At 46.7% G+C, this 1,636-nt stretch overlaps 1 protein-coding gene across 1 annotated transcript in view; it reads left to right on the plus strand.

Annotated features, from left to right (window-relative positions):
- isy1 (ISY1 splicing factor homolog) overlaps positions 1-1,636 on the plus strand; it is a 26,780-nt gene that overhangs the window by 23,830 nt on the left and 1,314 nt on the right. Inside the window, exons 2-3 of the mRNA XM_013907785.1 lie at positions 71-183; positions 1,064-1,153. Of these exons, the coding sequence (XP_013763239.1) occupies positions 71-183; positions 1,064-1,153 (203 nt within the window). The remainder of the gene's footprint in view (positions 1-70; positions 184-1,063; positions 1,154-1,636) is intronic.

A 1,636-nucleotide genomic window follows, 5' to 3' on the forward strand; every position in this document is an offset into this window, starting at 1 on the left:
GTGTGTGTGTGTGTGTGTGTGTGTGTGTGTGTGTGTGTGTGTGTGTGTGTGTGTGTGTGTGTGTGTGTAGCTGTGCTGGAGGCGGTCCACAGGTGGAAAACAGAGAGAGAGTCTCGAGTGTCTGGAGAGAAACAGCAGGAGGAGGAAGAGGAGGAGAGCATCTACACCGTCTACAACGAAGAGGTGAACTGTCTCTTTACCTGCTCAGCCAATCAGCTTCTGTCAGGTGACCTCGGCACACCTGAGAGCGGTTCACTCGTAGAAACACACCATCTGGTGTGAACGTGCGACTCTGACATGTAATCCAGATAAAATGATCTGGGTTTTTCTTCCATGGATCATGTAATCCAGATCACTTTTGTCCTGGTCAGTAAGAACTGAATAGGATCACTTTAATCCGGGTACAGGTTTAAGGATCAATCCAGGTTATCAGTACTTGTAGTGGGCTGAGATCGTTACGAAATACGATAAGTTTGATGTTAACAGCTGGATTATTGCATTAGCCATGTTTACCTCGTCTGCTTTATCGTGATACGAGGACAAGCTGAAGACACTGAAACATTTTTCAAACGTTGAGGTAGACATCATCCAGGTGAGGAAGTCCCAGAAGGTCGACCCTGTTCATCGGTTTCAGTGAAACATTTCAGTGTCAGCTGGTCTTCGATCGATAGTTACAACAATTTGCATATCAATGATGATGAAACTGACCTCACAGCCCATTGTTAGTCAGTGCTGCTTGTTCATAGGGTCGGAAACCTGCAGTCAGCTGAGACTGAAGAAGTCACCTGATGACGATGTTTCACTGAAGATGTGCAGCTGAACAGAGTCAGCCTTCTGGGTCTGACAGACGGGGTTCACGTGATTTTTATTTCATTTTATTTAACATTCAATCCAGTGACCCAACGTCAACAACATGTGGGTTATTTACTGAAACATGGCGGACATTTCGAATCATCCTTAAATCATCCAAGTTAAATAAGTTTAGAGAAGAGAAAAATAAAGACTAATTTACTGACACACACAGATGTGCTTGAATATGAACAATCTTTTTTGATTTCTGCAGCCTGATGACCAGGAGGAGCAGGAGGAGCAGGAGGGAGAGGATGGAGGACTCGCCTTCATCGCACACGTACCTGTTCCATCTCAGAAAGAGGTGAGACACACAAACACGCTTGCCTGCAACGTGAGGACCCTCACTGCCAAGGATGACGCCTGATTCTAACCAGAGCCTTGAAAGCAGCTCTGACTGTGTCCGCTTCATTTAGATCTCCAACCTATATAGAGCCAACAACGTGGCCTACCTGAGTGGGCGTCACCTTTGGCACACCTGTGCAGGCGGTGTTATCTTTACATTTCCCAGGAGGTGCAGGTCAGCCTACCGTGCAGGGTTTCAGGAGAGTTTGGTCAGTTCAATTCACTTTTATTTACACAGCGCCAAATCACAACAACAGTCGCCTCAAGGCGCTTTATACTGTAAGGTCGACCCTGCAATAACACATACAGAGAAAAACCCAACAATCATATGACCCCCTATGAGCAGCACTTTGGCGACAGTGGGAAGGAAAAACTCCCTTTTAACAGGAAGAAACCTCCCACAGAACCAGGCTCAGGGAGGGGCGGGGCCATCTGCTGTGAG

The sequence above is a fragment of the Pundamilia nyererei genome, unplaced genomic scaffold (assembly GCF_000239375.1).
Source record: "Pundamilia nyererei isolate P.nyererei 1_Seehausen unplaced genomic scaffold, PunNye1.0 scaffold00523, whole genome shotgun sequence".
Lineage (NCBI taxonomy): Eukaryota > Metazoa > Chordata > Actinopteri > Cichliformes > Cichlidae > Pundamilia > Pundamilia nyererei.